This window comes from Strix aluco, chromosome 3 (genome assembly GCF_031877795.1).
Source record: "Strix aluco isolate bStrAlu1 chromosome 3, bStrAlu1.hap1, whole genome shotgun sequence".
NCBI classification, from domain to species: Eukaryota; Metazoa; Chordata; class Aves; order Strigiformes; family Strigidae; genus Strix; species Strix aluco.
The window spans coordinates 55255656-55267876 of NC_133933.1; the positions used below are offsets into that span (position 1 = coordinate 55255656).

Below are 12221 nucleotides of genomic sequence, written 5' to 3' on the forward strand. Positions count from 1 at the left end.
ATAATTCATGGGAATCATGTTGAAATAATATCATTAGTTATACTTGGGAATGACAAAAATATATTTTGCTTCTCACTAGTATAACTTTTTTGAGTGCAATCAGTTTATCCTTATCTGCTTAAAAAGGTGATTTACTGGCACAGGAGACCCCATTTTGGGAAAACCACAATATTTCTCATTAAATGTTGATGAATCACAACATTCTGAATCCTCTTGTGCTGAAGGTGTATGTCAAAAAGAAGAAAATGTACCAAAACTAAATTGTTCACTCAGATTTGTGTTGTCATGGTGGTCTTATTTCATTGAAGTGTGTATCCTTAAAGTCATTTTAGAATCTTTGGTTTTAAATTTCAGAAATCATAACTGATTTCAGAAAAAGGAATTCAAAGAAAGCTTGGAAATAATGAAAAAGCTTGAAAAATATGCATAGGAATATGGAGAATAAATGTCATAATGAAGCATAAAAACAATTTGAAAACTGGATTTAGTACACAGTTTATGTTAGTGCTCTGATACGACTAGTATACTATCATCCCTTATTTTATCAATAACCTCATTGCATTAGGTGTTTTTTTATCCAAATATCAACCATGAATCAATTAATTCTGTGCAAATCTCCATTTTCTGTTTAAAAAAAAAAAAAAAAAGGGAGAAGATAAAGCATCTAATCTCCTTAGTAGAAGGGCAACCCTGAGAAAAGTTCCCCGAGAATAATCTGAAATCTCAAAGTTCAGAGGAGAAAGGAAGAGAACCTCAAATACATTACTTTGTAAAAGTTGATGTTCAAACCATCCATTTTTTTAAAATCTGAAACATCATTTCTGAACACAGAGTTGGCAAACTGTAAAGTATTTTAGAACAGGATTGACATTCTTTGTGAAAGCACTTTTGGATTTCCCAGTGGAAGGAGCAAACAGTTGGAATGTTCTGAGCAAGAGATTTTCTTTAGAGCATATTCAATCACATTAAAGGATAATTGCTCCTTCTTACTAATAACTGTGAACCACTCTGAGGAGCATCGCTGCCTCTGGAATACACAAGCAGTTCTGAAAATACTCCCAATGCCAATACAGGGAACACTTTTACCTGCAGGCACTGTCTCTTGCTTCTGCAATTAAACACTTAAGTTCTGCTTCTTCCTTTAGAATCTATGTAGTACTATTGTATTTTGTAAAATAGACTTCTCCAAAGTACGTGAAGTACCTTTCAGACAAGAGAATGTTTTTTCCCAAGTGAAGTTCAGGTGCTGTAAAGCATGCAGTATAATTCTGCCTTGTGGCTTCACACTTCATTGAATGCTACGACCCAGCTACATCAGGTATTCTCAGTCATATCTCTAAAATTTTATTTTAAAGGATTGACTAGATAGGTAGAGACTGTCAGAAGTTTATGTTAGCTTTAAGCTACTGATATTGTCAAAGCATTTTTATTGCAGCCAAAAGAAACTTAGGCTTCAGTCTGCCCTGTTACTATTGTTTGCCTTACAGTAACTTAAACAAGTCACAGATGAAATTATCATGCTGGAGAGGTACCTTCCACAGTGCAGTGCCATCCCATACTTCTCTGTCTGAGGCATGTAAATACTAATAATATTTTGGTTTAATCTATTCTATATTATTTTACCTGCAAAGCTGCTCTTGATCACTACTGAATAATATAAATTTATGACATGAAAATATTTTTGTGTACATGAATTGATGTAGTACAGCTGTTAAGACTGCTTGGATTTGACAGCATAAAATAGTTGTTAAACTAAATCAATGAAATTTTCATTTACCAGTCAGGTAAATTAAACAAGAGAAATTTGCTGTTCATAACTGTCTCATCTTTTTAATAAACAGGTTCCTGTTTCAGACAGTATTCTGTTGTACATACACCCTAATAGCATATTTCAGGCTCTGAGGACTCCCTTTTTTTTTCCTTTTATTTTTATCTTCTCTCTGCTTTCATAAAAGAACAAACTTATTCTATTTGTTCTTAAATTATATTTACCTCAGATAACTCACAGATTTATAACAAACAGCTTAGAAAATAAGACACCCAAAAAGAAAAGGTTTTGTGATGCAAAAAAAGAATATTTCCATTTGAGTCTATATATATAATTTTCTTTCCCTCTTCACAAGATTGAAATGAATTTCATAAGAGTACATTTAACTTACACATTTAAATGAAAACTACAGTGGCATTACAGGGTTCATAATAGACTTGGTAAGCATTATTGTGACTTTTTTTGTTTCTTAGATGATATAGTAGCACATTTGCATAATAGTCCATAAATTGGGGAGCTTGCTTACAGACTGCTAGTCCCCTCTCAGCCTGCAGAGATTAGACAAACAGCTCCTACATCTCAGGAGTATTCCCCAGTCACTGGGATGAATTCATGTTTCCTTCTCTTGCTCTCCTGCCAGCCTTATGACTCTGGCCAACAGTTTCAACAGAAAGCTTCAAACCTTTTTCAGAGCACACCACAGCCAGTTGGTGAGGATGCTCTCACTGTCTCCACCAATAAAAAGACACTAGTGGTAGCATCACCAGCAACAGAACTTTGTTATTTTATGTCTTAATGCTCTGCAACAGAGCACTTGGGAACCCAAGTGAAAAGAAATGTCTACTGCAAGTCACAGAATCACAGAATCACAGAATTGTCTAGGTTGAAAAAGACCCTGAAGATCATCTAGTCCAACCATTAACCTAACACTGACAGTTCCCAACTACACCATATCCCTCAGCGCTATGTCAACGCGACTCTTAAATACCTCCAGGGGTGGGGACTCCACCACCTCCCTGGGCAGCCCATTCCAACGCCTAACAACCCGTTCTGTAAAGAAATGCTTCCTAATATCCAGTCTAAACCTTCCCTGGTGCAACTTGAGGCCATTCCCTCTTGTTCTATCACTTGTTACTTGGTTCAAGAGGCTCATCCCCAGTTCTCTGCAACCTCCTTTCAGGTAGTTGTAGAGGGTGATGAGGTCTCCCCTCAGCCTCCTCTTCTCCAGACTAAACAACCCCAGTTCCCTCAGCCGCTCCTCATAAGACCTGTGCTCCAGACCCTTCACCAGCTTCGTTGCCCTTCTCTGGACACGCTCGAGTAATTCAATGTCCTTTTTGTAGTGAGGGGCCCAAAACTGAACACAGTAATTGAGGTGCGGCCTCACCAGTGCCAAGTACAGGGGTAAGATCACTTCCCTGTCCCTGCTGGCCACGCTATTGCTGATACAAGCCAGGATACCACTGGCCTTGGCCACCTGGGCACACTGCTGGCTCATGTTCAGCCGGCTGTCAATCAACACCCCCAGGTCCCTCTCTGACTGGCAGCTCTCCAGCCACACCTCCCCAAGCCTGTAGCGCTGCTGGGGGTTGTTGTGGCCAAAGTGCAGCCCCCGGCATTTGGCCTTATTGAAGCTCATACAGTTGGCCTTAGCCCATCGCTCCAGCCTGTCCAGATCTCTCTGCAGAGCCTCCTTACCCTCGAGCAGATCAACACTCCCACCCAGCTTGGTGTCATCTGCAAACTTACTGAGGGTGCACTCGATCCCCTCGTCTAGATCATCAATAAAGATGTTAAACAGGAGTGGCCCCAAAACCGAGCCCCGGGGGACACCACTCACGACTGGCCACCAGCTGGATTTAACTCCGTTCACCACAACTCTTTGGGCCCGGCCATCCAGCCAGTTTTTTACCCAGCAAAGCATGTGCCCATCCAAGCCGCGAGCAGCCAGTTTCTTGAGGAGTATGCTGTGGGAAACGGTGTCAAAGGCCTTAGTAAAGTCAAGGTAGACAACATCCACAGCCTTTCCCTCATCCAATAAGCAGGTCGCCCTGTCGAGAAGGAGATCAGGTTAGTTAAGCAGGACCTGCCTTTCATAAACCCATGCTGACTGGGCCTGATCATCTGTTTGTCCCACATGTGTTGTGTGATGGTACTCAGGATGAGCTGCTCCATCAGCTTCCCGGGCACCGAAGTCAAGCTGACAGGCCTGTAATTTCCCGGATCATCCTTCCGACCCTTCTTATAGATGGGCATCACATTGGCCAATTTCCAATCTGTCGGGACCTCCCTGGTCAGCCAGGACTGCTGGTAAATGATGGAAAGCGGCTTGGCGAGCACCCCAGCCAGCTCCTTCAGCACCCTCGGGTGTATCCCATCCGGTCCCATAGACTTGTGTGTGTCTATGTGATGCAGTAGGTCACTGACTATCTCCTCCTGGAATGCAGGGGGTGTCATTCTCCCAGTCTCTGTCTTCTGGCTGAGGAGGCTGGATTCCCTCAATACAGCTAGTCTTGCTATTAAAGACTGAGGCAAAGAAGGCATTAAGCACCTCAGCCTTTTCCTCATCACTTGTTACCATGTTTCCTCCTGCGTCTAGCAGTCAGGTCCTTAAGCAGGTCCTTAAGTCAGGGCCTTAAGCTTAAGTCAGGGCCTTAAGCATCAGAGAGGGCACAAATTCAGACACACCAAATATGCTTTGGGCACCAAAAAGGCTCTTGTTCACTACCGAGACTCTTCAGAAGTTCATTGAGCTCTCTCCTCTGGCTTTCAGACAGACTTCTTAGGAGGCTTGGATCTTTCCCCTGTTGTTTGCAATTTAGGGTGTATTGATTTATTTTTACATGCATCTTATGATTTAGATGGGTGATCATGTTTCAGATGTTTTCAATAATTGAAACTTTGAATTTATTTTTCATCCATACTCTCCTATTTTTTTTTTTTTAAATTTACAAAAATTACCAATAGTAAAGTCACCTGTAAATAAAAAATACAAATGGATAGAAAATGGCAGAATTTTCCCATATCCAACCAGTAGACCTTCTTCTCCATTTCTGTAATTCCAGAGATCCAAATTACAGAACATTTGCCTGGCAATCACTTACCTGAACTATGTCTATTTTGTGGTCCACAAACTCTAATGACAAAATATATTTGGCATACCTTAAATTGTTGGTTAACAGCAATTCCATTTATACTGTGCATTCTCACAGACTGCCATAAAATTACAGAGAATTCAGGAGACAAAATCAAAATTATTTCTTTGCTATATGAAACTAAAAGAAAAATGTACTTTGCTAAAAGACGTTATGCAGAAGAAGTCGATAGACACTTTGTGAAGTACTGGCCAAAAATCTTTTAATAAAGATTTCTATTATGGGTGCTAAAATTTTAAAATTAGATACCTAGATTATCTTCTGTTCTAAAAGGTCAGTAGTTCTTTACCATTTTTGCTGGTATTATACAGTTATCAAGACAACATAATCATTATGAAGATGCTCATTTCTAAAGACAAGCATGTTTGGGAGACATCATAAGATAGGAAAAGACATCAGTATCAGAACCTGATAACTTAGAAAAAGGGCTATGTTTACAAAATAATGACAGGGTGATTTGGAGGTAACACATGGAAGTAGAAAAGAGTGGAAATGTCAAAAGTACAATGGAAAAGCAAAGGAACATATGAGAAACTGTATTTATGTGAGTAATCAATATATAATTAAAAATAATGTATTAATAACTCCACATAAAGGAACACTTGAGACTGGTTAAGAAGCAGTTTGCCAGCAGACTGAGCAGGAGCAAGGAGATATCTTTAAGCACCAAAGACATCAGATCCCAGAAAAGAGGATTTACATGGTTCAGAGCCTCCCTGGCTAATCCAGTAAAAATCTCTAGTGGGATTCACAGTCAGTTGCACTAAATAGCTGCCTACAGGGAAAGTCATCAAGGCTACCTCCTTCTTTATCACAGAATGCCCCTTGAAGGCAATGGCAACTAAACAACACTGTTGCTGACTGTGAAACTGTAGCTTCAGTGTTGGGAAGCAGATGGGAATTTGGAAAGAAATGTTTAGACTTAAGTGGGACAGAACTGAGAGCTTCTCAAACTATTGTTATATTCTGAGGTCAGGTAACACTGAGAACTCTGAACAACAATTCACCAGTTTTGTTTTCTGAAGAACAACTCAAGAGATAAGCATGTGACAGCTGAAGCTAAGACTACATTCTATATTTGTTTTATTAAATACCTGTTTCTAATATCCTAACCTTAAGATCTTACTAATCCAAGTTTTTTACTGTTTTATTTATAAATCTGTCCAATATTGTGAGGTGAATCATGATTCAGACAAATCAGAGTAGTATGAATAAAATTTCTGAGGAACCTATATTCCAGAACATTTTTAAACTCAGTGGGAATTGAGCATTTTCTGCAAGTCTGCTAGAGACTAGTGTAGGAAGAACATAAGGATGAATGTTTTAGATATTCGCAAATGCCCATCTAGTCCAGAAGTATGTCTCTCAAAAGGAGATGACTAGGCAATGTGAAGGTAGGACAAGCATTTATGCTACTTCACCTAATACCTTCTCAGCTTCCACCATGTCATGCTTTAGGAATGCCATGAGTCAGAGGTGACCCATGTGTGTTACTAAACAAACAATAGATTCTTTTTTATGACATTTTTGAGCCTCCACTGAACCCATGTAAACTTTTAGTATCCAAAGAATTTGGGGTTAGGAGTTCCAGAGCGTCACATCATACACATTGCATGAAGTTTGGTTTGTTCTGAACTGGGCATCAGTAACTTGACCCTAAGGTAAGTTGACCTTAATGTCTTATTAATACTTCTTTTTTTCAAATGTTGTCTTGACTATAAGCTTGTTTAGTGTGAGTGGTATTCACAATGTTGAATCTGGGAAAGAGTTCCTTTCAGCAGATAGATACTGATCTATCGAGGTGGCAACAGCTAAAACATGGCTCCTTCCAGCTACCTTACTTCTGGACAAACTTCCACAGAGTCAGACTTAATAGACTGCATTTCACAGAATCACAGAATCATCTAGGTTGGAAAGGACCTTGAAGATCATCTAGTCCAACCGTTAACCTAGCACTGACAGTTCCCAACTACACCATATCCCTAAGTGCTATGTCAACCCTACCCTTAAACACCTCCAGGGATGGGGACTCCATTTCACACAACTCCTGGAAGATGTACCACAGTTCCTCCTTTCTCAAACTATACATAAAAGAAGGAAAAAGAGTGTACACTCCACTCACCTTATCTTTCACCTATATGAACAAGCAGTGGAGAAAATAGCCTGGATCAGTCTCTACACCTTCCTTATTACTCGGAGCAAAGACCTGCACCTCAGTTGCGTATTAAGCATATGGGAGATAGATAGAAAGGAGAAGGAAGGAAGCATACATTTTCTGTCAACCATCAGTGAAGAAGAAAACAAATATAAGCTTTCTGAGGCAGGGGAAGACAGAGGAAGAATCTTTCCCTATCACCCTCATGCAAATACTAAATAAGTTGAACAGTTTCATACGCTAGGCCTTGCAAATGGTATTCATTTCATTGCTGTAATGCTGAACGTTCAAAACCTTTATTCCTAAAGAAGTAATGCTTTAATAAAATGTATTAATTTCAAACTATTACTTTTAAATTTTTTTTGTTTTTTAGTTCTTAAATGCCAAACATCAAGATTTAGTGTAATTTGATATAGGCAGAAATTCACATACCACAGATGTCCTGCAAATATGCTGAAAATGTTTTATTTTGCTCACAATACAATCAAAACTTAGGATATATTTAGAATTAGTTTAATGCCTTGTTAAGCTATGTACCTGGTTACACATGAGATTTTCCTATTATTCGTTTGAAATCACTGCAGAAAAGCCTAGTCAAGAGAATTTATGGGCTACTTCAGGCTGAAATTTGGAAAAAAGAATGTATTATATATTCATTAATCAATGAGAGTCCTTTTTAAAGTCTTGTTTTGTGCCAGATACTGAAATTGGATATGTTAAGGGAGAATCTTCTAATTCATAAGGAGCCTTACTGAAATTACTTAAGTTCAGCCTACGGATTTTATTCATAACCTTTCATCCCACAACTTCTAGAAAGCCACATTTGTCATCTGAACTACGTTACATTTCTGGAATTCCATATGTTACTGCAAGTTTCTCACTAAGTAAAACAGAGTCTCAGATGTATGTATTTAAATGGATCTAAACCCTAAATCTTATTTGAGTCTCCAAGTTAGTCTTTGGACGGCATTTTTCAATCTGTATAATGCAAACAGAAAGTATAATAGGAAGCAGTCCTGTAGATAACTATTAAAATGCCATGAATTTCATGAAAAACGTCTTTTACAAGATTGTGAAGAATTAAATTCTTTTGATCTATATGGCTGCATGTCAATAACATAAACTTTAAAGTCAGTAACTCGGTAGATAACTAACAGATAAGTACAGTTAGATTTACTAATTAAAAACTAATTTAAGGATTAGTTTGGCAAAAGCAAGAGACATTATTTGATTTCAGCTGGTGACTGGGGTGTAAATGCATTCACAGTATACAGTACTCACAGTACCAGTTATTAAATACTGAAACTTGGCAATAGAGGTTTGCACTACAAAGAAAACAACATACTCAACTGTAGATACAAATTAGTTCTAAATTTTTCTATAATAAAACCTGCTAAGTGAGCAGTAATAAGTTCAAACCTCACTGTTTTGCTGGACATTATGTAACTTGAAATTCTTCTACAACAAGGAGCTCTCCTGACCCTCAAATTAATTAGTTTGATTGCTACTTTTACTTTTATTCTTTCCTAAGCCTGTTTGTAGCAGTGAATTGCTTGTGAAGAGCACAGAATGGAATAAAAAGGCTGGACTGAACTAATGTATTGGAGGGTGGAAAAAACCTTTGCAATTTATTAATGTATTCAAAAGACTGTTACAAAACTTTACAATTTAATTATTGGAAGATTATAGAACTGCTTCAGTGCTTCTGTACTGTGTTAAATAAACTGTACGTGCAAGGAGTAATAAATGAAATTGTTAATTTCAGTGCATCCTTAGGGAATAGTAAGGGGGGGTTTTACATTATTTAGAGCTCCAAATGGATTTGAGTTTATATACAGTAATAAATGTTAACTACATTGTTAATTAACCCTGCCTCAAGCCCCTTTTTACATTAGGAGTTCAAAGACACAGTGTCTGTCAGGAAAACTCACCATTCATATTCTTAAAGATGTTTAGGACTGGGAGGATTTGTCGATAATAGGGCACCAAGGCCTCCCCCACCATGTCAGCTGACACCACCAGGTGCTGGAGGACTTTCAGCGTGATGCAGATGACCTGCCGGTTACGAAGGCTCAGTGCATCTGTGATGTAGAAAGAACAACAGGCAGAAAGCAGAATTAATTTCTAAAATGTAGAGGGAGGGGGAGGAGTCCTCTAATGGACAAATTTAATTAAACTGTACTCTGCTGGGGATTGTAAGTGGGCCTTTATTAGCCCAGCTTTGAAAGATCCCAAAGATGGATTGCAGTCCTGATGTTATAAAACACTGCCTTGTCTGATTGTTATTTGTTCCCACAATTTGTGCTGACTCTTCAGTAACCCAAAGAATGCAGATCATTATTCCCTCATGCTGCCTGTGTAATACTGGCATGGTCCAAACAAATAAAAAATAAATGTTCAGTAAGTACCATTTGGGGCCAATGGAATTGTACAACTGCAAGACAACCTGCAAAGGTTGACAACAGATACATTCTAGTACAACAATTAGTGTTTGTGTGTTTGTACTCATTTATTTCACGATAATTTTATTCATTCAGCTAACAATTCCTACTATTCTGAGAATCAGTACAATGAAACAAATGTTTATTGAAAAAAAACCCACAAAAAAACCTTGTAGGCTTTTTTTAAAAGACAAACATTCTAGGAAAAAAGAAAAAAGATTTTGTCTTTTCTACTTAGATTTTTCTCTTAGCTTTCAGTGTCATGCTTCTAATTTTATGACACTAGGACATTTCATAAATACCTTTTGTTTCTCTTCTGTTTTAATTTTACTAAAAGCAAATGCTTTGCATTCTCTTTTGTAATTAAAAATGAGTCATGCTTGAAATATATATATTTTTTCTTTCTTGCAAAATTCCTCTAGTTATAAAACCTCCTCTGAAATTATGCAGCTGGAAGCAATTGTCAAATTTGGTACGTTATTATATATTGGTCTAATTCTTCAGTGTTCTGCCCACTTACATAGACATTTACATCATTGCACTGGGAAAGCAAAAACTGTAAAAGATAAGCTCATATCCAATGCTATGTGTTTCATAACCACAGAAGTATATAAATATATGATTCAACACAATATAACGTAAGTATAAGCACTTGGAAAAACTTATAGTAAAGAACACACTGAAATTTAAAGAGGAGTTACTAACAACTTCAAGAACTGCCTCTTCACACTGAAGTAATAGGATTCAGTATTTCTGGCACTAAGTTTTGTCAGTGCACAGGAATGCTGTTTCATAGGGAATGAAGTAGTATTCTCACATAGGAGCAATGTCGGGTTTTCCATCTCTTTAAGCAAATGCACTGTGACCCACCTGATTCTGCTTCTTATTGCATGCCTGTTGAGTGTTAAAAATCAGAGCTAGAGCTCCAGAGCAAGGCAGATTGGTTGTGTGAATGTGTAGAGACAACTCTTGAAAACCAACTAGTAAGCAACCTCCCTTCATGCCTCTTGCATGCTTATGAACAGCATACTAAAACTACCCTTAAGCAACAGTTAGGGAGCCCAAGTTTTAAAGGTACTGTAGTGCATCATAGGGTGATTCCAAGTAAAAGAAGTGTTGTTATATGAAAATACAGACTGAATTCCATACTTCTTATTTGCCAGTCCCCATTGTACTCATCAGGCTACATCTAATTTCATATTGTCTCTGAGCATATTAATGTGTGGACAGAAAATCCATCAATGTAGTATGCTCACACTAAGTTCCAGCAAAGAGGTTGACTATTAGAAATTATGCTTTCATGGGTAGATGTTCCAAGGCTGCTTTAGCAAAGAGAGACCCTCAGACACAATTTTAAAGACTAGGTCCAAATCCCAGGCAGGAAAATATTCTCTTACAGAGGAACAGGCATTTTTCATTTTCTTAAAGGATTCACTGGAAGAGCAAGATCTAGTGTTCCAACATATAGGTTTACTAATGACTAAATTGTCATACACAGAAATAGTAGCTAACCAAAGTAATAGGGAAATTATTGTTAATACTTGTGATTTTCAGCACAAAACTTATTATTTATTCACACAAACATGAATGAATATTTGTATTAATTTGTATGAATGAATTCATACAAAAATGAATAAAATGAATAAAATTAATAATTCATACAAATACTAACAATTAAAGGACATAAAAATTAATCAATGACAGAAATCACAGCTTCTTAATCCTTAACCAGCAAATTGTACCCACTTCCAGGAATAGTTCTTCGGACTGGAGAAGCTGTCCCAGAGGATGAGACCTTATTTTTGGGTATGCAGAGGGTATCATGTAAGTGGAAATGTCTGTTCAACCACCCCTGGGAAGAACTTTTTTCTGCAGGTGATGGCTCCTAAAGGTTTTCACATTTTCCTGTTTTCAGAGTTCTGTCTTGTGCAAAGACAACCCTGGTTTGAAGCTAAGACTGTCCTGGTAAAGATTAATTCCTTAATAAAGCCAAGAGTGTGAATTATGCCTCATGACTGAGAAGGTGTTCCAATGAATGCAGTGAACTGAACACATACTGAATCCAGAAGAATGTTTTCAAACAACAGCTCATCACAGAACCTGTCATGCAAGTGACCTTACATCTGAGTTGTGCTGCTGGGGTGCTTGCTGGAACTTTAAACAGTAATACTGGCACTTGTATGCTACAAAATCAGCTGGATACTTGTCCCACCTCCCTCAAAACAGGGGCATCCTGTCCTCCATTTGACACATAAAACAAAAGACAGAATTTGGATCAAGATTTTGAGTGCTAAAGTGATGGATATGGTAGAATCAAACAGACTGCAGAATTTGAGCCTGAAGCCCTTCAAATTGCAGAAGACTGCTGTGTGTGTTAGGAAAACACTTGTAAATATCAAAAGTAAGATCAAATTGACTGCCGAACTGTTGTTATTATTATTAAATATTTGGACTGTGGCATGCATAGCAGTCTACCAGATCCTGGCTTGATTATATTAGGCACTGCATAAACATTTAATTAGAGACAGTCTCTGCCCCAAGGATACGTCAATTTCAAACATATGTTTATCTTTTAAAAATCTGGTAATTATTTTCTGTGTACTACCACCACTGCAGACCATTCTCCCACATGAATCAAAGGAAGAAAATTTTAATGCAGTATATGAAATAAGTACATTTCAACATTTTAAAAAAGTCAGTGA

At 37.8% G+C, this 12221-nt stretch overlaps 1 protein-coding gene across 8 annotated transcripts in view; it reads right to left on the minus strand.

Annotated features, from left to right (window-relative positions):
• The window catches only part of PACRG (parkin coregulated), a 253752-nt gene that overhangs the window by 93315 nt on the left and 148216 nt on the right, over positions 1–12221 (minus strand). For 4 of the 8 annotated variants that reach the window (XM_074818633.1, XM_074818628.1, XM_074818632.1 and 1 more), the window contains exon 5: positions 9010–9159. In XM_074818633.1, the coding sequence (XP_074674734.1) occupies positions 9010–9159 (150 nt within the window). Of the gene's footprint in view, positions 1–8359; positions 8404–9009; positions 9160–12221 lie in introns of all 8 variants that reach the window. The other 4 variants (XM_074818627.1, XM_074818630.1, XM_074818626.1 and 1 more) reach the window with 2 other exon arrangements.